Genomic DNA, 23,967 nt, shown 5'->3' with positions numbered 1-23,967 from the left:
CAGGGCGTTTATCCCAAACATGGCTCCACCTCAACCAACCCTCAAGGCCCATGCCTTGTCTGTCGCCTGTATACTGACACCCGTGCCTCAGCAGGAAGCTCCCCCCGGTGTCCAGGATGGGACCTTTCCCTAGGCACTCTGGCCCAGAGTTTAGATGTCAATCTAGTCATCTGAGGCAGACACAGACTCAGCCTCCTCAAGAGGAATACTTTGCTGAATATGATTCAGACTATTCCTGGGTGTTTGATGTGGAACCAGAGGAGGTCTTGGGGGAGGACTCCCTTGGTCTACCATCAGACCCGTCCCCACCTCAGGAAAGCAGAAAGTTCCCACCAGAGGAACTTTCCTTTGTCATTGTTTTGTGGGAAATGGCCATGGCCATTCCATTTGATCTGGAAGTCTCTATTTCAGCCTACTGTATCTGCGGCCTCTACTTCCCAGAGGCTTTCAGATGGGAATGAAAGGAGATCCTACTACTTTCAAAGGTGTATGTATACTCCTCTGAACCGCCCTTCCCAGTAATCCCTGGGGCCTCACTCCAGGCCTAGACAGCAGAGGCCCCAGTAGGCCCAACCAGCTCCCCAGTTAAAGCAAAGGACAAGATTTTGACTGGCTCACAGAGCATAACCACAATAAAAGTGACCATTCCTGATGACCTTCCAGTAGGAGGGAGGCTAAATTTGTTCCATGCAAGATGACCCCTTGTAACCTCTGACCAGTGAGTTCTACAAATAGTCCGGGGAGGGCATGCCCAAATTGGCATGAAATTCCTCCAAATTGTCCAATAGTTTCAGGTTGCAGCATCGGGCCATGCTTATAGAGGAACTCTTCTCCCTTCTCCAGGCCCATGTAGTTGAGCCCATACCACCAAGGGAAGAAGGGAAGAACTTCCTGGTACTCAAGAAGATGGGAGGATTTCTTCCTATCCTAGACCTAAGAGCCTTGAACAAATATCTGGTCAGAGAAATGTTCAGGATGGTATCTCTAGGCACCCTACTTCCCATGATTTGGGCAAATGAATTGCTATATTCTCTGGATTTAAAGGATGATTATACTCCATTCTGATACTTCCCAGCCACAGGAAGTACCTCCGATTTCAAGTTTCAAAACACCATTGCCAGTATTGTGTCCTGCCTTTTGGTCTCGCATCCACTGGAGGTGCACATGTTTCCCTATCTGGACAATTGGCTGGTCAAGAGCATATCCAAAGAAAGAGCTCAGGATTCCATGCAGAAAACCATTCAGGTGTTGAAGCTACTAGGGTTCATCATAAATCATCCAAAGTCTCATCTTTTACCCTCTTGTTAGAGTTCATAGGAGCCTGCTAGACATGGTTCAAGCCAAGGCCTACTTCCCAGAACCCAGGGCTCAGGCCTTAGAGTCCATTGCCTTGTAGGTTGGGCAGAGCCAGCAGATTTCAGCTTGGCAAAAGTTGAATTTGTAGGCCACATGATCTCCACAGTGCATATGACGCCCATGGCACATCTCAAGAGAGGCTCAGTGGATGCTAGCTTCCAAGTGGTGGCAGGCTTCTGGTAATTTAGGAATCTAGTCACTCCTGCTCTATGAGAGTTGCTCTTTTAGTGGATGATTCAGTCCAATCTAATCTTGGGACTTCCATTCCAAATTCTTTCTCCTCACAAGATGTTGGCAACAGATGCATCCAACCTAGGTTGGGTAGCCATGTAGACGGACTTCACACTCAGGAGACCTCCCTTCACATAAATCTCCTGGCATTATGAGCCATTTGGAATGGTCTAAAGGCTTGCAGAGATTGGCTATCCAATCAGATAATTCTTGTTTGAACAATTAGGTTATGATGTATTACCTCAACAAGCAAGGAGGCACAGGTTCATACCTCTTGTGTCAGGAGGCGTTCTGGTGATGGGGCACTGCTTAGGGCATGGTACTCAGAGCTGCACACCTGGCAGGAAAAAACAACAACCTAGTACAGACTGAGCAAGGTAATGCAACCTCATGAGTGGTCTCTGAACATGGGCATTGCCCAGAAAATCTTCCGAGTGTGGGCACCCCCTCGTTGATCTTTTTGCCACTCACCTCAACAACAAAGTCTCTCGGTTTTGCTCCAGGCTCAGGTCACACATCAGACTAGCATTGGATGCCTTTCTCCTTCTGTATGCATGTCCTCCAGTACCTCTTGTGGGGAAGACTTTCTGAAACTGAAGTAGGAATCATGATCCTCATCATGTCATATTGGCTGAGGCAGATCTGGTTCCCTCTACTTCTGGAATTAGCCTCCGAAGACCTGTGGAGGCTGATCTACTTTCTGACCCTCATCACTCAGAACAAAGAATCTCTCTTGCATCCTAGCCTCCAATAGCTGGCCCTTACAGCTTAGATGCTCATAGAATTGGCATCTCTTCAGCTACATGAGGGAGTTTCCAGCATCCTGCTTGCTTCCAGAAATGATTCCACAAAGAGGTCATATAATTTGAAATGGAAGAGGTTTGCTGTCTTGTGTGTCCTACACAAAACTTCTTAAATACCTTCTACACCTTTCTGAGTCTGATCTCAAAACTAACTCCATAAGGGTTCACATCAATGCAATTGTCACTTATCTTCACCATGTGGAAGGTAAGCCCTTCTCTGTACAGCCTCTAGTTGTTGGATTCATGAGAGATTTGCTTCTTACAAAACCCCCAATCAAACCTCCCACTGTGTCATGGGATCTCACTGTCATCCTCACCTAGCTGATGAAATGTCCTTTTTAGCCGCTTGATGCTTGCCACCTAAAGTTTTTGACCTGGAAGGTTTAATTTCTGGTGACGGTCACTTCAGCTCACAAAATCAGTGAGCTTCAGGACCTAGTAGATAAGAACATAAGCGTAGCCATACTGGGTCAAACCAATGATCCATCTAGCCCAGTATCCTGTTTTCCAAACAGTGGTCAAGCCAGGTCAGAAGTACCTGGCAGAAACCCAAATCATGGCAAAACTCCATAATACAAATCCCAGGGCAAGTAGTTGCTTCCCATGTCTGTCTCAATAGTAGACTATGGACTTTTCTTCCAGGAACTTGTCCAAACCTTTTTTAAACCCAGATACACTAACCACTGTTACCACATCCTCCAGCAAAGAGTTCCAGAGTTTAACTATTTGTTGAGTGAAAAAATATTTCCTCCTATTTGTTTTAAAAGTATTTCCATGTACAGTAACTTCCTCGAGTGTCCCCTAGTCTTTGTACTTTTGAAACAAGTAAAAAATTGATTTACTCCTACTCATTTTACACTACTCAGGATTTTGTAGACCTCAATCATATCTCTCCTCACCTGTCTCTTAATGATCCACCTTACTCAAAGTTCCATCATAATAAAGTGGTTCTTCACACACATCCTAAGTTCCTTCGAAAGGTGTTGTTGAATTCCACCTTAACTAGTCAATTGTTTACCAACATTTTTCCCAAAGCGTTATGCCCATCCTAGTGAAGGTGCACTGCATACCTTGTACTGCAAGTGAGCCTTAGCCTTCTATCTGTAGTGGACTAAAGCCCATAGACAATCCACCCAGCTTTTTGTTTCTTTTGACCCAAACGGGATTGAAGCAGCCATATTGCTGATCTGCAAGGGCAGGCTTCTACTTGGAATGTTGCTAGTGGAGTAGTAGCCTAGTGGTTAGTGCAGTGGACTTTGATCCTGGGGAACTGAGTTCCATTCCCACTGCAGCTCCTTCTGACTCTGGGCAAGTCACTTAACCCTCCATTGCCCCTGGTACAAAATAAGTACCTGAATATATATAAACTGCTTTGAATGTAGTTGCAAAAACCTCAGAAAGGCGGTATATCAAGTCCCATTTCCCTTATGACATCACAATATCAGAAGTGAGCCAAGTATTGGGCAATCAAGCCATTGTGACATCACTGATGAGGTTGGCTCAGGCATTGGTGGAATGAGGCATTATGACATCACAGTATCAGCTCCAGTGGAGGAGTAGCCTAGTGGTTAGTGCAGCGGACTTTGATCCTGGGGAACTGAGTTCCATTCCCACTGCAGCTCCTTGTGACTCTGGGCAAGTCACTTAACCCTCCATTGCCCCGGTACAAAATAAGTACCTGAATATATGTAAACCACTTTGAACGTAGTTGCAAAAACCTCAGAAAGGTGGTATATCAAGTCCCATTTCCCTTTCCCTTATGACATCACAATATCAGAAGTAAGCCAAGTATTGGGCAATCAAGCCATTGTGACATCACTGATGAGATTGGCTCTTATTGGTGGAATGAGTGGAGGAGTAGCCTAGTGGTTAGTGCAGTGGACTTTGATCCTGGGGAACGGAGTTCCATTCCCACTGCAGCTCCTTATGACTCTGGGCAAGTCACTTAACCCTCCATTGCCCCGGTACAAAATAAGTACCTGAATATATGTAAACCACTTTGAACGTAGTTGCAAAAACCTCAGAAAGGCGGTATATCAAGTCCCATTTCCCTTTCTGCTTAAATTGTACTGTGCAGGCTGGCCACCAATATTCAACGGCACTAAACCATACAGTGCCTCTGATTATTGGCTCTGACTGGCCATTTTTGAAGTAACATAGTAGATGACAACAGATACAGATCCTAACGGCCCATCCAGTTTGCTCAACACTCACTCTCATTATCATTTCATGTTTATGTTTATTATGATTTGATAAAATCACTCTTTTTATAAACCAATCACAGTGATGGACAATCAAAATTAAAAAGTGAGAAGGAACTCCATAAAATACAGGAAAGGATTGACCAGTCATACAACACAATCACCAAAAAGTAAAGAAAAGGAGAAAATAAAATCAGTAAAAGAATCATCCCGCTGTGCTAGTCAAGCTAGCCAGCTGCAAGAATTCTCTGCAAGTTAGGAGAATCAGTTTATGACCAATTCTGAAGTTACTAAAATGTAGTTTCTGATCTTAGGGCCCTGTTTACTAAGGCGCGTTCGCACTTTTAACGCGCCTACAATTAGCACGCGCTAATCATGTAGGCGCCTATAGGGATATTGTAGGTGCATACACAGTTAACGTGCATATATGGTCGTCTGCCTCCGGTGACCTCTTCCACTCTTCAGGCCGCATACTGCTGCTTCTTCTGCACCTCACCTGCGCTTCCTGGGTATTCCTACAGTTCCCAATTATGGATTGCCTTGCCGAGAGCTGTTCAAGCCACTCTGATCCGTCTCAGCATCTGGTCTTCCACAGTTCATTTTAGACCCTCTTGCCCTTTCCCTTTTACTTCCTACCCTGTTCCTTTTACCCTATCTAATGTAATTGATTCCTGTACATTGTAAGCCACTATGAGTCTGCTTAATGTGGAAAAAAGTGGGGTATAAATGTTCATAAATAAATAAACGCACATTAAAAATGTTAATGCGCCTATAACGCGGCTTAGTAAACAGGGCCCTTATGCCCTCATGATCAAAAGCAAACTCCGGCGCTAGAGGCTGTTAACGCCATACTAGCGCCAGAGTTTGCAGCTGACCCATGATCAGAGCCCTCGAGCGCCTGAAACAGCGCACTCGAGGGCTCTCAGCACAAGTATCATGCAAATGCATGCTAAACAGGGCTTCTAGCGCAATTAGCCTGCAAAGGCATGCTAATTGGCACTTAACGCATTCATCCCCAATGATCAGCAACCAGCGCGCCAAAGATTGGGTCGCTGGCCGCAGCAAAATCAACGCCAGCTCCAAGCTGGCGTTAGATTTTGCGGATCATTGGGGAGGAATGGTGAGCCCTGTCCAGCATGCAGTTGCATGCTGGCAGGCCCCCCCTTCCCCCCCAAGGAAAACGCGAACGGGGGGCTGGAGGTCCGGTGGACCTCCGGTCCCCCCGACGATCCCCCCCATGTTCACAGAGGGCACCCCCAAACCCACGCCGCCTCCAGTAAAACACTGTCCTACCCTCCCCCCACTGTGATCCATCGACGGGGGGGGGGGGGGCTGGAGATCCGGTGGACCTCCAACCTACCCCAAATCCTCCCCCCAGTGTTGTCCTTAGATTCCCTGGTGGTCCGTGGTGTGCTTTGGTGTCGTGACACCCCCCCTCCCGCCCCCCCTACCTTTTGTTCCTCTTCCAGTCAGTCGACGCCCAAAATGGCGGCGCCCAGCCCCGCCCATTGCATCCTGGGATGCACTGGGCGTGGCTACAGACCATGTAAGGGAGCGATTTGTGGAGAAAATCTTAATCTAGAGCAGGGGCGTAGCTGCTATGGGGCCATGGGGGCCTGGACCCCCCTGCCGGTGACCCTCTCAAACCCCCCCCCCCCCCCGCCCGCTGCCAACCCGCCGCCTGCTACCTTTGCTGACGGGGGACCACAACCCCCCGCCAGCCGAAGTCTTTTTCCTTCGTTTGGTTTCTTCTGACTGAGTCTGACGTCCTGCATGTACAACGTGCAGGACGTCGGACTCACAGAAACAGAACGAAGTCCTGCAGATTGCAAGGCTTTGTTCTGTTTCTGTGAGTCTGACGTCCTGCACGTTGTACGTGCAGGACGTCAAACAGATTCAGTCAGAAACCAAACAAAGGAAGAAGACCGGCTGGTGGAGGTTGGGGTCCCCCGCCAGCAAAGGTAGGCGATGACTGGCGGGGGGGGGGGGTCAAAATTGTTGGAGGTGTCGGCAATGGCGGGCGGGCGGGGGAGTCTGTGTCAGCAATGGGGGGGGTCGGCGGCGTCAGGGGGAGGGGCTAAAATGTGCCCCCCCACCTCGGCTCTGGACCCCCCTACCGTTGAAGTGTGGCTACGCCCCTGAAGATTCTAGAGTTGAGAATAATACTTAAATGGATCTACTGGTTGCACAGATAGACCAAACAATGTAGATGATAAGTGTGGGAGGGGGTGGCACGGCCAGATATCCAACAGGCTGTGGTCTTTTGTGAATTTTTGTGGATCTTTCAGCCATGATGCAACATTATCTAGACAAGATTGAAGGGGGGAGGGAATAGCAGGATTAATTGCAGTAGTATAATGGATCAGAAAAATGTCATCGACATACAGATAGGTACTTATACCTGAGGACTGAATTAGTAAAGCAAGAGGACTGAAGAACAAATTAAAAAGAATAGGGGAAAGTATGGACCCTTGAGGGACCCTGCCAGATACAGAGTAGATTTGTGATTGTTCATCTTATATTGAAACCCAAAATGTACGATCTTGTAAGAATGAAGAAAACCATTGGAGTACTGTGACTGTCAACAAGGAATTCAGTGTAAAATACTTACAAAACAGAGAAATAAGACAGCAGATAAGAGCCCAATGGCCCGTCCAGTCTGCCCATCCAAAGCAAATCACTATCTCGTCCTTTCCCTAAGCGATCCCACATGCCTGTGCCATTCCTTCTTAAATTCAGACACAGTCCTTATCTCTACCTCCTCCACCGGGAGGTGATTCCACTCAACCATCCTTTCTGCCAAAAAGTATTTCTTCAGATTACTCCTGAGTTTATAAGCTCTTAACTTCATCCTATGTCCTCTCATTCCAGAGTTTTCCTTCATTTTAAAGAGGCTCACCTCCTGCACATTAATGTCACAGAGGTATTTAAACATCTCAATCACACAGGCAACTTGATCCTGGTCTTTCTTTGCCATTTCTGGATAGACCGTACAAGTTCGCCCGGCACTGACTTTACGTTCCAACTACTGGAGTTGTCTTCAAAGTCCTCTCCAGCCAGAGAGCAGAGTCAGGGAGGAGCTGGCAGCTGTGCATGTGCTGGCAATATGCAGTGCCAGTGCCCACATAGCTAAACAACCAAATAGGGAGGAGTGGCCTAGTGGTTAGAGCACCAGTCTTGCAATCTAGAGGTGGCGGGTTCAAATCCCGCTGCTGCTCCTTGTGATCTTGGGCAAGTCACTTAACCCTCCATTGCCTCAGGTACAAACTTAGATTGTGAGCCCTCCTGGGACAGAGAAATATCCAGTGTACCTGAATGTAACTCACCTTGAGCTACTACTGAAAAAGGTGTGAGCAAAATCTAAATAAATATATGGAATGTTGCTACGATTGGAGATTCTACATGGAATGTTGACATTATTTGAGACTCTAGATGGAATGTTGCTAGTGGAGGAGTGGCCTAGTGGTTAGAGCACCGGTCTTGCAATCTAGAGGTGGCCGGTTCAAATCCTGCTGCTGCTCCTTGTGATCTTGGGCAAGTCACTTAACCCTCCATTGCCTCAGGTACAAACTTAGATTGTGAGGCTTCCTGAGACAGAGAAATATCCAGTGTACCTGAACGTAACTCACCTTGAGCTACTACTGAAAAAGGTGTGAGCAAAATCTAAATAAATAAATACAGTGATATCTCAGTTTTCGTCAATAATCCGTCCAAAAACAATCAGCAAAGACAAAAACCGAGGCAATTATTTCCATATGAATCAACACTGGAAAGCAGTGGAATTGTTTGGCTAGACGCGCAGGGTGATGCTCACACAATGAGAAACAACGCCACACTGAGCAGGAGAACGCGTGGGTTGCCCTTTGTTTTCGCAAAATTAGCAGCGAGGTCACGTGGGCACGCCGGCGAAATCCGAGACAAATTTTTTGTGGAAAAAATCGACGAAAACCGAAACCGACGATAACCGAAGTCAACGAAAACCGAGGTATTACTGTAAATAGGATCACATAAATAGCAGCGCTAACAACGTCAGTCACTTAGCTATGCGGGTGCCAGCATTTAATATTGCTTGGCACCTGCATAGCTGTGAGTGGTGTCCTGCCTGTCACACACATGCTCCCCTCGTGAGCCCACCCCTCCCCCCCCCACACACACATGTAACATAACTGCCTCCCCAAACCCTGCCACATTTCCAAATTCTCTTCCCCTCAATTCCATTCCCTCCCAACAGTATAGTACACGTCGGAAGCAGTTCTGCTCTTTTTATGGCGTCTAAGGATAGGGCATGTGTAATCTTTAAAGTTTACCTTTATCATTATCTTTGGTTAATTTTTATGTCGGTCTAATAAAAGGTGTCACAGCCCACAGAACATCAATGCAGCTATATAACAAATTGGAAGAAAATATTTATATAAAGTTGAAGAAAGAGGTGACTATAGCAGACTTGACATATCATATTCCCATTGCATGAATACATAATTTGACAGCTCTCTAATTATAGTCAATGAAAGGAGTCCAGATTCCTCAACTGAGTAACACAAAACCCACCAGTAGCATCTGAGCCATCCTGCTATATCTTTGAAGGTAAATTGAGTCCATTCTAATGGTTATTATTAAGTCCAGAAAAAGAGCATACTTGACCTGCCTTAAGCAGTGATCAGAAGAGTACATTTCCATCAGTTACCTAACATTATCTCAGTTTTTGTCTGATGCTTCCAGCCAGCTTAATACCAAATGTTTTTCATCCTTTAAACACATACTTTGTTCTTTCGGAGTCTAAATTTAAAAATTTCACAGCAGCGGTGGCTGCCGGTTATCGATGAGAGGAGCAGAATGTTTTTTCTGGAGCCATATGGTAACCCTAAGAATGTCAGGCAGCTCTTGAATGAAGGGGAGGGCTATTCTTGCTTTAGCTTGCTCCTTACTAGAATGAAAAGAGCAGGGGCTGGCACAAGATACCGTGGGCTTCCTTTAGACAGTATGCTTTCGTTACATAGTCTGAGAGTGATGCTTATCGGGGTCATGTTATAACACAAAACCTGTGTGCATGTTTTTTCCTATTTGGACTTTGGTGAAGTTTCAGAGCAAAAAACACCCAGTGCTTCTGCTTAGAAAGTTTTCCCAGAGGATTTATGTGCTTTTATGTTCATCTGCTTGTTCCCGCACACACATTTTCAGGATTGATTTAGGTGCATGCATATTTTTTAAAATATTTGCATAAATGCAACCTCCTCTCCAGCCTTGCCCCAGGGATATCTCCACTCCGTCCAGGCAAAGTTCTGTGTATATAAACCGTGTGAGCACAACTTTATCTGCTTATTGTGTAGACAGTTTTATAAAATCATTTTTCTGTGCGTAAGCACTGCTTTATCTTAGGAATGGATAAACTTCATGACAAAGTAGGTTCATTTTATTCACACTGCCCGATTTTCTGCATGAGCTGTCATAAATTCTGTGGCAACAGTTTGAAAATATTGTGGCAAAGTTTCAGAAATTCAGTGATGCATTTCTCTGTTCAATTATTTAATTTTTATTTCATTTTCTGAAATTAAAATCACTTTCTGACCTTATACGTGTGGATAGTATTCTTTTTTAGTTTTTTTCTTTTGGGTGGCACAAAAGAGATTTTAGTGATCAGTAGGGGAAGGAAAGAGGGGAATTGAGAGTACAGGGAGTGGAAGGAAGGAAGGAAGAGAGCATGGAGCATAAGGATGGTGATAGAACAGATACAGTAGATAACGATGAAATCTTGCGTTTTATAGAATACTGTAAAGGGAACTTACGTGTAGAAATGGAGGAGTGGCCTAGTGGTTTGGATGGTGGACTTTGGTCCTGGGGAACTGAGTTCGATTCCCACTTCAGGCCAGGGGCGTAGCCAGACTTCCGTGGGAGGGGGGTCCAGAGCTCGAGGGAGGGGGCACATTTTAGCCCCCCCCCCCCCGTCCCGCCGCCATTGTCGCCCCCCTGTCTCTTCCGACCCCCCTCCTGCCGCGAACCCTCCCCCGCTGCCGCCTACCTTCTGTTTTGCTGGCAGGGGACCCCACTCCCCGCCAGCCGACGTCCTCTCCGACCGTAGAACGCAGCGGCAGCCGGCAGAGAAAAGTCTTCTTCCTTGCATGCTGGTTGTACGTTGTACGTGCAGGACGTCAGACTCAGAGAACAGTTCTCAGTCTGACGACCAGCATGCAAGTAAGAAGACTTTTCTCTGCCGGCTGCCGCTGCGTTCTACAGTCGGAGAGGACGTCGGCTGGCAGGGAGTGGGGTCCCCCGCCAGCAAAACGGAAGGTAGGTGGCGGCGGGGGCGGGTTCGCCGGGAGGGGGGTCCCCACTGAAATCTACGGGGGCCCAGGCCCCCTCAGGCCCCACGTAGCTACGCCACTGCTTCAGGCACAGGCAGCTCCTCGTGACTCTGGGCAAGTCACTTAACCCTCCATTGCCCCATGTAAGCCGCATTGAGCCTGCCATGAGTGGGAAAGCGCGGGGTACAAATGTAACAAAAAGAAAATAGATACTATTGGAGATTCTACATGGAATGTTGCTACTATTGGAGATTCTACATGGAATGTTGCTATTCCACTAGCAACATTCCATGTAGAAGGCTGCGCAGGCTTCTGTTTCTGTGAGTCTGACGTCCTGCACGTACGTGCAGGACGTCAGACTCACAGAAGCAGAAGCCTGCACGCGCGGCCACATTGGTGATCTGCAAGGGCCGACTTCTAGTGGAATAGCAACATTCCATGTAGAATCTCAAATAGTAGCAACAGTGGAGGAGTGGCCTAGTGGTTAGGGTGGTGGACTTTGGTCCTGAGGAACTGAGTTTGATTCCCACTTCAGGCACAGGCATCTCCTTGTGACTCTGGGCAAGTCACTTAATCCTCCATTGCCCCATGTAAGCCACATTGAGCCTGCCATGAGTGGGAAAGCGCAGGGTACAAATGTAGTAAAAATAAAATAAACAGCATTCACGTACCTTTGGATCCTCTACTCAATTTTTAAAGACATCTCAGTGAACCTGGAAGATGTACTGAGCCAAATCAACAAATTAAAGGATAGTAAATGGCATACAACCTAGGTTACTGAAAGAATTCAAACATGAAATTGCTGATCTGCTGTTAATGATCTGTAACCTATTGCTGAAATCGTCCATAGTACCTGATGATTGGAGGATGGCCAATACAATGCCAATTTTTTAAAAAAGGTTCCAGGGGTGATCCAAGAAATTACAGACCAGTAAGCCTGACATCAGTGCTGGGCAAAATAGTGGAAACTATTGTAAAGAAAAAAAATTATGAAACACATAAAGGAATCCTGTTCAGAAGGAATGGACCCTCAGAAGCTTAGCGGAGATTGGGTGGCAGCACCGGTGGTTGGGAGGTGGGGCAAGTACTGGGCAGACTTCTACGGTCTGTGCCCTGAAAATGGTAGATACAAATCAGGTATACATGTAAAGTAGCACATATGAGTTTATCTTGGGCAGACTGGATGGACCGTACAGGTTTTTTCTGCCATCACCTACTATATTACTATCAGGCTTATTTTGGAAAGAGAATGATGCCCATCTTTCAACCCTTCTCCCAGGGTCGCCCAAATCGGCATAATCGAAAGCCAATTATGGGCGTCCCCAACTGCTTTCTGTCATGGGGACGACCAAAGTTCATGGTAGGGAAAGCGCCTAGAACGTGCACAGAACAGACTCTCAGTAAGCATCCATAGTCTGTGCATGCCCACTCACAGGACTCTTGTTGACTCTTCTCTCGCTGCTGATCAACGCTAGGCACTCCCCTGACACGGCTTAGCCGCTCTGGGCTTGTTCTTGCTTTCCCTTAGACTGCCCCTCGATTTATTCTGCCTTGTGCTTGGGAAATTCTTTTTTTTTTTCCTGCCACTTCAGGGCTAAACTCTGCCTCTTCGCTGATATCACTCTTGACATAGGCTGACATCATAGGGGCTTTCCCCAGACGATTGGCTGTTTGGTTTTGTTTCTCTGTCCCTTGTAGCACAGAGGGGCATAATCGATCTATTTTGGCGGCGGCGCTACAGCTGGCCGGAACCGTTTTATCGAAAAAGATGGCCGGCCATCTTTTCTTTCGATAATACGGTTTAGCCCGGCCAAATGCCAGAGTTCGCCGGGTTTGTTTTTCAGCGATAATGGGGAAAAAATGCTGGCCATCTCAAACCCGGCGAAATCCAAGGCATTTGGTTATGAGAGGAGCCAGCATTTGTAGTGCACTGGTTCCCCTGACATGCCAGGACAGCAACCGGGCACCCTAGGGGGCACTTCTAAAAATTTAAAAACATACAAAAAAACCTCCCAGGTGCATAGCTCCCTTCCCTTGTGTGCTGAGCCCCCCAAATCCTCCCCAAACCCACTCCCCACAACTCTACACCATTACCATAGCCCTTATGGGTGAAGGGGGGCACCTACATCGCCTTCAGATCCTCAAATACTATCACCCCAAGATCCCTCTCCCTGCCTGTGCATATTAGCCTCTCACCGCCTAACACATATGTCTCCCTCAGATTTCTACTCTCTAAGTGCATCACTTTGTACTTCTTTGCATTAAATTTTAATTGCCAAGCATTAAACCATTCTGCAGATCCTTTTTCATGTTTTCTACTCCCTCCAGAGTGTCCACTCTGTTACAAATATTGGTATCATCTGCAAAAAGGAAGACCATACCTTCTTAAATCTTCAGCAATGTCACTCACAAATATATTGAACACAGTGGCGTAGCCAGACTGCCAATTTTGGATGGGCCTGAACCTAAAGTGGGTGGGCACAAAATTTTCTCTCTATTCCCCCTTCCCCAGCAAAATTTAGTCACACTAATCAGATGCATTTGTCACATAGGGGTAAAGTGCTGCTTTTCAGTGCATCAGGTTTCAGAAAATTTATTTAAAAGCCTAACACCCTTTTCAGTGAGCTTTCAGAGGCCAAAACCTTTACATAGCAGTTCATGGCATTTTTCAGTCTCACAATTCCATTTTTAGACTTCTTTCTTTCACTAATATACCTGAAAAAATTTTGTCGCCTCTCCTTACCTTTCTAGCCATTTGTTCTTCCGCATACGTTTTCGCCAGATGTATCTCTGTCTTGGCTTCTTTGAGTTTCATCCAGTATTCATCTCTGGGTTCCTCTTCTTGAGCTTTTCTGTATTTCATGAACGCCAACTCTGTAGCCTTTATTTTCTCAGCCACTTGCTTGGAGAACCATTTCGTTTTCCTATTCCTCTTGCTTTTATTTACTCTCCTTACCTAAAGGTTAGTATCGGCATTTATGCTCCTTTCACCCTGGACCACTGCCTTTCCACTTCTTATACATCCTCCCAGCCTAGGGTTACCATATGGCTCCAGAAAAAGGAGGACGGATTGAGCCAGCCGGGTTTTACTTCCATTGCTTTCCATTGAAAGCAATTGAGCCAGCCGGGTTTTACTTCCATTGAGCAATGGAAGTAAAACCCGGCTGGCTCAATCCGTCCTCCTTTTTTTGGAGCCACCAGCCCGTCAGCTCTTTCTTCAGGTATTCCCTCATTTTGCTAAAGTCAGCATGTTTGAAATCCAGGACTTTGAGTTTTGAGTGACTGCCCTCCACTTTAGCTGTTATATCAAATCAAACTGTTTGATGATCCCTTCTGCCCAGGTGGGCACCCACTTGGACATTAGACACACTTTCCCCATTTGTGAGCACCAGATCCAGCGTCACTCCTCCCGCCCCCCAGGGACAGAGAAAATACCTGTGTAGAATGTGTACAGCACCATGTACATCTAGTAGTGCCATAGAAATGATGATTAGTAGTAGTCTAAATGCAATGCTGTCTACACACTATTTGAGTCAAAACATGCTGCCCTGTCTTTCTGTTACTACTTGAAATCATATTACTACCATAAACAGACGCCGGGGCTCATTTTTGAAAGACAAAAACATCTAAAAAAGTGGCATAAAGCAGCATTTGGATGCTTTTCTTCCAAAACATTGAACTTGGTATTTTCAAAACCCATTTTCCAGGCATTTTTCTATGTCGGCAGTATGTCCAAATCTCAAGGGGGCATGTTAAGGGCGGGATTTGAGCATTCCTAAGACCTGGACATTTAAACGTCCAGGACTAAAACTAAGACATTTTGAGGTAGACCTGTTTTAATAATAACTAAGCTAAAATAAAGTGCCCTAAATAACCAGAAGACCACTGGAGGAATAAAGGAATGGCCTCCCCTTACTCCCCCAGTGGCAGATTTTGGTGGAGAAAAAAAAAAAGTGTCTCTCCATTGAATTGTATGGACAGCAGTTACTATGTAAGATTTGGAGTTTTTCCCCAACGCTACCCAGAGGCAAAGCTACGGTCGGTTGAACTGAGAATGTGACTGATGTGTGTACCAGCTTGAAGTTCCAATTGGTGAGAATAAAGATTATTTCCATCACTTGCTTTTCAAGTCTATGCCTTTATCTGTTTCTTGGAACATTCCTACACAAATAGTGTTCACATTATGTGGGAGAATAGATGCCCTAGGATGTCCTTGGGAATTAGGAGCCAGAAAACAGAGGTCATATTTAAGAGACTTATTATGAACCTTCTGAAACCCTCTCTCCACCTCCGTGGGCAATTAAAGAGAGGGGTAATTAAAAACACCCTCTTCCACCCCCCAAAGATGTAAAAGAAACAGTACATACCAGCCTCTTTGACAGCCTCAGATGTTATAGCTAGTCCTATTAACTGCAGCAAGCATGTCCCTGGAGTAGTGTAGTGGTCGGTGCAGTGGACTGTAGAGAAGGGGATCCAGGCCCATACCCCACTCTTACTGTAGCACTTGTGGTGGAATGTGTCAGCCCTCCAAAACTAACCAAAAACCTGCTGTACCCACATATAGGTGACCCCTTCGCCCATAAGGGCTATTGTAGTGGTGTACAGTTGGGGGTGGTGGGTTTTAGAGGGCTCAGCAGACAAGATAAGGAAGCAATGGTGAGATGCATACCTGGGGGCTTTTATATGAAGTCCACAATCGTGTCCCCTAGGGTGCCCCATTGCTCTCTGGGATGTTTGCGTGGCCAGAATACTAAGAATGCTGGCTCCTCCTACATCCCAGTGGCTTGATTTTCTGCATTTTGCACTTGGACTTTTTTTTTTTTTTATTAGACCAAAAATATAAATGCACAGAGCACAACAGCATCTAGCATGTGGCCATTAAAAAAAAAAAAAAAAGATATTGTGCTTTTTCGAAAATGACTATATTTGCTTATTCGGATTCTGGACGTTTTGAGCAAAATGTCCAAACTCAGACTTAGGCATCATATCGAAAATGCCCCTCTCTATAAATTAGCCACAATCTTTCTGATGCAAACACAATGTATTCTGCACTCTTGCATTCCTCCCGTACTATAAGGTTACTTATTAAACTGACACTGTGTAATCTAACATTGCCTACCAAGTTAAAAGGAGGCTTTGAGTATACCTGTAAAAGAGTGACCAGCAGGAACGAGAAGGAGTCAGATTATCAGTGCACCAGGATCTCATGAGTCCTGTTCTCAAATGTGAGTGGGAGCCCTCAACATAGCTGGGAAAACCATAAACATTTGGATGTTCAGTATGGAAAAGTGGAGAGAAGGGGATGTAATAACTTTTGTGAGGACACTCTTGAATGCAGTACACATACAGACCAATCCGATTAATAAACGACTTCTTGCCCTTTAGAAAAATGCTGGAAGCTCATCTCTTTAAGCAAGCCTACCCTAATGCCCCAACCTAATGTCGCCAACTTCCACCCCCAATTCTGTTCTGACTTAAATACCAACCTCCCATCCTTCTCTTTCCATCGCTCCTTAATTTTATCCCTCCTTACCCTTTCTCCCAAATTACACTATCCTATCCTGTCTACCCTCTTTTATCCTAGTCATATATTATCTAGCTCAACTTATCATACACTACTAAGCCCAACTTTACATTGTTTTACTACTGTTTTATTAAAATTCTATTAACTTTGTATTTCAAATTACTGTGTAAGTCGCATTGAGCCTGCATTATGTGGGAAAGCACAGGGCACAAATGTAATAATAATAATAATACTTTATACCCACACAAAAATGAAGGTGGCATATTTTGGAGACCGAACAGAGAGGGTAAACAGCATACATAGAAAGTATACAGACAAAAAAGCAACACTGGGCCTTCAAGACTGAAACAACAGGAGATATTGATAAGTGTTTTGATACACATGTATTTGTTTTCTTTTCTACATAGTATTTATTATTTAGAATGCTTTTTATAAATATACATTTTTATATACAGAAGTGTTCTCTATTGTTAATTGTTTAGATAAACTACGATAGTCTATATATATATATATATATATACAATTTATAGTGATGTTTCCTCATTATACTTTCAATTATTATTTTCAATATATATTATATATTTTATAAATGTTTTTTAATTATTTGATCGTTTCCTATGGTGATTTATATGTTTTGTGTGTTTTGTTGTTAAACCCCTGAGGCGGGCGTTTTTTCACGCCGAAACACGGCCCGTGTCGGGTCACTTATCAATAAATTACTCCTGTTGTCTCAGTCTTGAAGGCCCAATGTTGCTTTTTTTTTTTTTCTGGTGACTTATTTTGGCAAGAAATATCTCCGTGGATGCATGGAAGTGGTATGCATGTGTAAACATGGAATAGAGCAGGGGTTCTCAACCCAGGCATACTAAGGATGCATATGCATTGCAGCAGTGGCGTAGCTAGGGTAGTTGACACCTGGGGCCGGTCATGTTTTAACACCCCCCCCCCCCCCCAAATCCAGTACTAGGCATACCAAGAATACAAAACACTCAGGACCTATAGAGCAATTCTACCATACCATAAGCAGTCATTTCTACGAGTCATAAAAGGGAAAGGAAAGCATCTTAAACACTACAGTGAGCACTAGAACATCAATTCACCTATTGTAAAACGAAACCAGACAGAATAGTACAGATCGTAGATCCTGCACAGTCAATGCCAACTGAAAGCCATGTCTTTTTCACAAACACAGATACACCCTAATCCACTATAGAATAAGTAATCATAAACTTTCTATTTAGACAAAAATTAAACTGAACCCCCCGATGCCAGACTCTGCATACAATGCAACGCCACAGAAACAGAAAATGTCCCCTAGTACTGTGCAAAATATAAAGACAGCAGATGTAAATTTGAAAAAACTAACAAATACCAATCACCACTTTACAAATTAACAAATAGAAATAAAACAAATACAGAAAATAAAATAATACCATTTTATTGGACTAATACATTTAGCTTCCAGAGGCCAAAATCTCCTTCCTCAGGTCAATACAGTATAGTGCTGTTACAGTATCTTATCCTGACCTGAGGAAGGGGGTTTTGTTCTCTGAAAGTTAAGTCAAAATGTATTAAAATTAGTCCAATAAAAAGATTACCTTATTTACATGTTCTATTTATAAACAACACAGCTACAATACTATATCCTAAAGCAAAATAATAAAAATATATATTTACAGTTTGTTGTCTCTGGTTTCTGCTTTCCTCATCTTCTTTTCACTGTCTTCCTTCCATCCAGCATCTGTCTTCGCTCTCTCTCTCTCTCTGCCATCCAGTGTCTGCCCTCTCTAATGTCCCTTCCACCCACTGGCTGCCCTCTCTCTCTGCCCCATCCATCCACTGGCTGCCCTCTCTCTCCCTTCCATCCACATCTGCCCTCTATTTCTGCCCCTTCCATCCACCATCTGCCCCAGTCTGCCATTTCTCTCTCCCCCTTCCATCAACATCTGCCCTCTATCTCTGCCCCTTCCATCCACCATTTACCCCAGTCTGCCCTCTTTCTCTCTCCCCTTCCACCCACCATCTGCCCTTTCTCTCTGCCCCTTCAATCCGTCTGCCCTCCCTCTCCCATCCATCTAGGGTCTGCCCTCCCTCACGCTCCCCCCTTCCATCCAGGGTCTGTCCCCTCTCTCTCTGCCCCCTCTTTTCAGCCCCCAGTTCCAGCCCCCTTATTCCACCTGCCCCTAGTTCCAGCCCCAGCCCACATCTCCCACATGCCTCCCTTTTCAGCCCCACTATCCCACCAGTCCACAGCCCTTTTCTCCCAACAGTCCCGAGCTTCAGCCCCCAGCCACTTCTCCCTGTCCCCTTTTCAGCCCCTAGTTTCAACCCCAGCCCTTTTCTCTCACCAGTCCCGAGCTTCAGCCCCAGCCAGTTCTCCCTGTCCCCTTTAAAGCCCCTAGTCCCCACAGTTTCATCCCCTGCCCCTTTTCAGTCCCCAGTTCCAGTACTAGCCCCCTTATCCCAACTACCCTCCTTTTCAGCTCCCAGTTCCAGCCCCCTTCATCCACCACATGCCTTGCATCCCCCCTTTTCAGCCCCAGACCCATTCTCCCACCTGCCCCAGGCATGGCCCTATTTTCCCTCCTGCCCCCTTGTCAGACCCCAGTTCCAGCTTCAGACCCCTTCTCCCATCTGAGCACTCCCTTCCCCAGTCCCCTTCTCCCCTCTGAGCACCCCCACCCTCCCCAATCCCCTTCTCCCCTCTCAGCACCCGCATCTGGTAATAGGAAGTTACCTCAGAGGAGGGCAGGACTCAATGTGGGAAGGCGGGACGTGACGTCGAGGAGATTTTTACCAGCAGGGCAGACGTGAGGCGCTGCCTGCCACTCCGGCGCTGCGAAAAAAAATTTTAAAGGTAGGACAGGGTGGGAGCAGCGGGAGCGGAGCACCCCCCACCCGCTGACACCCGGGGCGGACCGCCCCCACCGCCCCGCCCTTGCTACGCCACTGCATTGCAGTTATCCTGAAAACCTGACTGGATGGATGTGCCTCAAGGACTGGGTTGAGAAGCACGGGAATAGAGTGCATAAAAACCAAAATAACCAGCTGAAATGGACTGAGCATCCGTTGAGGATGGGTATGATATTCATTTTACCCCTATGGTGCAGTCTTTATCACACCTTTTTTCACTATTGGCTGCTCAGTACATTTGCATTGGTTTTAGTGAGAAGTCCCTAAATATATATATTTTTTAATGTAGATTTAAAAAATCTGTTGCACCAGCTTAAGAATAATCCTAGACCGAGGTATAGCATGATGCATCAGTACATCCTGAGGTTTCCTTTGCTATTGAAGGGCTGTGCACTGGAGGAAACACAGAAAGCACGAACATAGCTACTCAGTTGGATACAGTTTTCACTTTGTATAGCTTTCATCTGTTATTTTGTCAGCATTTTTGGAATAGCTTGTTATGCCTTTAATTTAGAAAAATGTCTCTTCCCATGGCCAGGGCTGCCGAGAGAGTAGGCCGGCCCCGGGGCAAGGCCGCCTCGCCCCCCCCCCCCCCCCCCCCCCCCCCGCCGCTGCCGCCCCCGTCACTCCCCCTGCTGCTGCCGCCCCTGTCGCTCCCCCCGCCGCTGCAGTCCGTGGTCTCACCTGCCTGCCTCCACAGCTCCGGGCTCCCTGCATTCAAGGCAGCAGTCGCAGATTGCCTCTCTTCTGGCCATCCCTCCCTGTGTCCCGCCCTCGTCTGATGTAACTTCCGGTTTCCGCAAGGGCGGGACACAGGGAGGGAAGGCCCGAAGGGAGGCGATCTGTGACTGCCGCTTCGAATGCAGGGGGCCCGGAGCCGAGGAGGCAGGCAGGTGAGACCAGGAACTGCAGCGCCGGTGGCCTGACTCCAGCGCCGGGCACCCCTTAGAGGCCCAGGGAATTTTGTCCCCCCTGCCCCCCCTCTCGGCGGCCCTGCCCATGGCTAATGTCCATGAAACATACTGAGCAATTTGTTCCTGCCAATAAAGAATTATGGATTTTTACTTTATAATATGAAATGTCCCTTCCAGTGGGGGTGGAGGAATGAGTCGTTATAGCCATCTACATTCAATTAAAGGCTCTTTATCCACGAGCCTACATAGAGCCAAGGTAGCTCCGTCTCTAAACAGCTTCATGCCAGGTGTGTCTAAGCCACCGGGCTGTTAGCAGGCCAGACACCAAAGCACTGAGAGCTTTTTTCCATTTCCTGAATTGCGTCTAACCTCTTAACTATCTGTGTACTTTTTTTTGTTGTTGTCACTTTAGGAAAAGAAAGGACAAGAAGTTCAAAGAGGACCTGCATATGAAATTGCTAAACTGGACAGACTGCTGAACTTGGTGAGGGAGCCGAGCAGCACAGAGACCAAATAGCATCCAAACTTATCTGCCTCACTGTCCGCTAGTTTTCGGAGACATTTGGATAACCTCCCTACAATAGCACCGAGAAGTTGGCATATCAGTCTACAAAATCAAGTCATCTACTCAGCAATGCCTTCGTTTTCTTCAGCATAAGTCTGTTCTTTTACCTTTCAGAGTAAAAGAGAATATCTTGCAACATGCCTTGAGCTGTGGCAGCCTTGAGATTTTTGCGCTTCTGAAACATGGCAAATTAAAGAACCTGCTGTGTAATAAATCTTTATTATTTCCAAAACTGCAAAACAGCTGTACCACGCATTGTTATATGCATAACATGGGTTCAGTTTCTGGGTCAGGTCTGCCATTCCTTGGGCTCATTGGGGCTGTGGATGCTACATTCACAGCTCTTGTATGGGAGAGGGCTCTAGCCATCACTCAACAGTGACACCTAGTGGCTAGACTTAGGGCCCACAATTGTAGAGTTCCAGAAGGAGTCTGAATGGTTGGCCCTCTAGGTCCAAGGTTGTCGCTGCAATGACTGGACTAAGTGAGTTGGGAGGGGGGCGGAAGTACAATAAAAGCCCCAGATGGGTGTGAACAAAGGCTTATGGTGCTGTAAACCCAGTAGAAGCTAATTCCAATTGAGCTGGAATCACCAAAAAGCAGAGAGGTAAACTAATGAATAAACCTCAGAAACTTGTGACCTTGCTCTTAGCCAGTGTACATCATGTCGTACATCATGACCTTATGCAATTAAAAGTTAGCTGAATTTCCTCAGATTGTTAATCATATCTTGAGTATAAGAGAGCAACACAATATTAATGTGTAATCCAAATAAATGCTTTGGTAGATTTTGCATTACATGTTGCTTTTCAGTCTGATTTGGACTGAGCCATTGTGTTGAGTAATGGTGGCATCGGTACCTTATGTCTAGCAGGGCTGCATGGGTTTCACTCCTGGTAACATACCTGCTTATTTTCGAAGGAGAAGGCCAGCCATCTTCCGACACAAATCGGGAGATGGCCGGCCTTCTTCTAAACCTGGCCAAATCGGTATAATCGAAAGTCGATTTTCGCCGGCTTCAACTGCTTTCCGTCGCAGGGCCAGCCAAAGTTAAAGGGGGCATGTCGGCAGGGTACCGAAGGCAGGATGGGGGCATGGCTACGAGATGGCCGGCTTCGGCCGATAATGGAAAAAAGAAGGCCGGCTCTGACGAGCACTTGGCCGGCTTTACTTGGTCCTTTTATTTTTAGGACCAAGCCTCCAAAAAGTGCCTCAACTGACCAGATGACCACCGGAGGGAATCGGGGATCACCTCCCCTTACTCCCCCAGTGGTCACCAACCCCCTCCCACCCAAAAAAAAAAAATTAAAAACATTTTTTGCCAGCCTCAAATGTCATACCCAGCTCCATCACAGCACTATGCAGGTCCCTGGAGCAGTTTTTAGTGGGGACTGCAGTGCACTTCAGACAGGCGGACCCAGGCCCATCCCCCCCTACCTGTTACACTTGTGGTGTTAAATGGGAGCCCTCCAAAACCCACCACAAACCCACTGTACCCACATCTAGGTGCCCCCTGTTACCCTTTAAGGGCTATGGTAATGTTGTAAAGTAGTTGGTTTCGGGGGCTCTGCACCCAAGGTAAGGGAACTATGCACTTCGGACCAATTTGTAAAGTCCACTGCAGTGCCCCCTAGGGTGCCCAGTTGTTGTCCTGGCATGTGAGGGGGACCAGTGCACTATAAATGCTGGCTCCTCCCACGACCAAAGGGCTTGGATTTGGCCGGGTTTGAGATGGCCGCCATTAGTTTCCATTATCGGCAAAAAACAATGGCGGCCATCTCTAACGCCAACGATCTCTAAGGCCTGCCCAAATGTTGAGATTTGACTGGCCCCGACCGTATTATCGAAACGAAAGATGGCCGGCCATCTTGTTTCGATAATACGGTCGGGTATGCCGCTTTACGGGGCCGGCCTTAGAGATGGCCGCCCATATAGATGGCCAGCCCCGTTCGATTATGCCCCTCATAGTAACATAGTAAATGACGGCAGATAAAGACCTGAATGGTCCATGGTCACAGGGCTTCCTTTAACCGAAACCTGCAGAGGACATGGAACCAGGGATGGCAGAGCTCCAAGAGGGAGATTTTAGACCAGTCCTGGCTTTCTTAAAAACCTATCCTGATGCATTATGGGATCTATAGCATAGGCTTCAATGAGTGGAATCAGGGACTATCAATCCCACACTGCTTTGGGGTGTAAGTAAAAACCAGGATTGGCCAAAAAGTCTCCCTTCTGGAAGTAGGTAACTTGATAGCTCTAGGACGGTGATGTTTCAAGAGTCTTAAAATGGCGTTCTGTGTCAGTAGAGTTAGAAACCGAAAGGGGGAAAAACACTGTCATTTGCTCATTTTTGTCACTTTTCATTTTCTATGGTAAATACTTTTTATTGATGACAAGAAGAAGATGTTACAATACAAGAATATGGAACATAGAAAACCCCATAGCGTTGCTATCACATTTATGAAAACAAGATATCATCAGAATTTTTAACAAGAATAAACCTGGCTACTCCAGGTCCAAAGTTTAAGAAACCCTCAGTTCCATTCAAAAGACTATAACCAGTGCAATTGATATCTTCCCCCATCCCCCTTCCCTTCCACTCCTCCTTAACCCAACCATACTACACAAAAAACAACAGCCCCTCTCATACGTAGGAAGTCCCACGTATGTTCTAAACAGAGCTTCCAAAATTAGTGCCCCCCATAACAACAACAGGGTATAACCATACAATGTGGCTAACACCAACTAAGGACTGCCTTCCAATCTGACACAGGAGAATAATTATCATCTTCCTAATACATTACAGTGAAACTTGATTCAGAAGAAGACTACGTATCCTCGGAGACAGCGCCATAATATATAGCTCCCAAAGGGACCAAAATTTTTTTCTTTTGTTTCTTTCGTTCTTGCTTCCATAAGTAATAGATTATGAAACGCATTCTTCCAAGCCCAAAAGCTGGGAACTGCATCTTGAGTCCAACACTGCAAGATGCATTTTTTCCCTACTACAGCTGCTTTATAAACAAATAGACGCTCTTTCTGTACGAGTGTAGCATCTTGTCCCACCCAACCTAATATAATTGTCTTTGGTGTGGCTACAATTGGTTTGTGCAATAAACGCGCCCAATATTGAATTAACTGCAACCAAAATCTGTGAATAG

The 23,967-nt window shown here is 46.0% G+C and overlaps 1 protein-coding gene across 2 annotated transcripts in view; it reads left to right on the top strand.

Moving 5' to 3' along the window:
- DNAI1 (dynein axonemal intermediate chain 1) overlaps positions 1 to 21,545 on the top strand; it is a 524,712-nt gene extending 503,167 nt beyond the window's left edge. For both annotated transcript variants that reach the window (XM_030192851.1, XM_030192850.1), the window contains one exon: positions 20,654 to 21,545. In XM_030192851.1, coding sequence (XP_030048711.1) covers positions 20,654 to 20,758 — 105 coding nt within the window. In that variant the 3' untranslated portion in view covers positions 20,759 to 21,545. The remainder of the gene's footprint in view (positions 1 to 20,653) is intronic.
- Positions 21,546 to 23,967: the final 2,422 nt, after the last annotated feature.

Source organism: Microcaecilia unicolor, chromosome 2 (assembly GCF_901765095.1).
Source record: "Microcaecilia unicolor chromosome 2, aMicUni1.1, whole genome shotgun sequence".
NCBI lineage: Eukaryota > Metazoa > Chordata > Amphibia > Gymnophiona > Siphonopidae > Microcaecilia > Microcaecilia unicolor.
Note: the sequence above shows the minus strand (reverse complement) of the source record. Positions and strands in the feature narration are given on the sequence as shown.